Genomic DNA, 312 nt, shown 5'->3' on the forward strand with positions numbered 1-312 from the left:
CGCCGCGCCCCCCCCCCCGCCTCCTCGGACCTTCCAGATGGTGACCACCCCCTTCCCGGCGCTGCCCCAGCCGAAGGCTCTTCTCGAGAGATTTCACCAGGTAACGGGAGGCAGGGACGGCCCCCGCCCGCCTCTCTGCAGCCCACCCCGCCCCCTCGGCCTGATGGAAGACCTCTCTGCTTCATGCTTCCTGTTCGCCCAGCCTGGTGCGTCTGGCCCCCCTGCTCCCAGCCTGCACCCCCTCCCCTCAACCACCTGTCCCTCCTCAGGTGCCGTCCGGAATCATTCTCCAGAGCAAGGCCGGGGGGGCCC

The 312-nt window shown here is 70.5% G+C and overlaps 1 protein-coding gene across 1 annotated transcript in view; it reads left to right on the top strand.

Moving 5' to 3' along the window:
- Positions 1 to 312, top strand: part of LOC102476398 (BRD4-interacting chromatin-remodeling complex-associated protein-like) — a gene marked incomplete at its 5' end in the record, with an annotated part of 18,932 nt that overhangs the window by 375 nt on the left and 18,245 nt on the right. Inside the window, 2 exon segments of the mRNA XM_027767301.1 lie at positions 1 to 100; positions 270 to 306. The exon segment at positions 1 to 100 is cut by the window's left edge and continues 102 nt beyond it. Of these exon segments, the coding sequence (XP_027623102.1) occupies positions 1 to 100; positions 270 to 306 (137 nt within the window).

The sequence above is a fragment of the Tupaia chinensis genome, unplaced genomic scaffold (genome assembly GCF_000334495.1).
Source record: "Tupaia chinensis unplaced genomic scaffold, TupChi_1.0 Scaffold000067_2, whole genome shotgun sequence".
NCBI classification, from domain to species: Eukaryota; Metazoa; Chordata; class Mammalia; order Scandentia; family Tupaiidae; genus Tupaia; species Tupaia belangeri.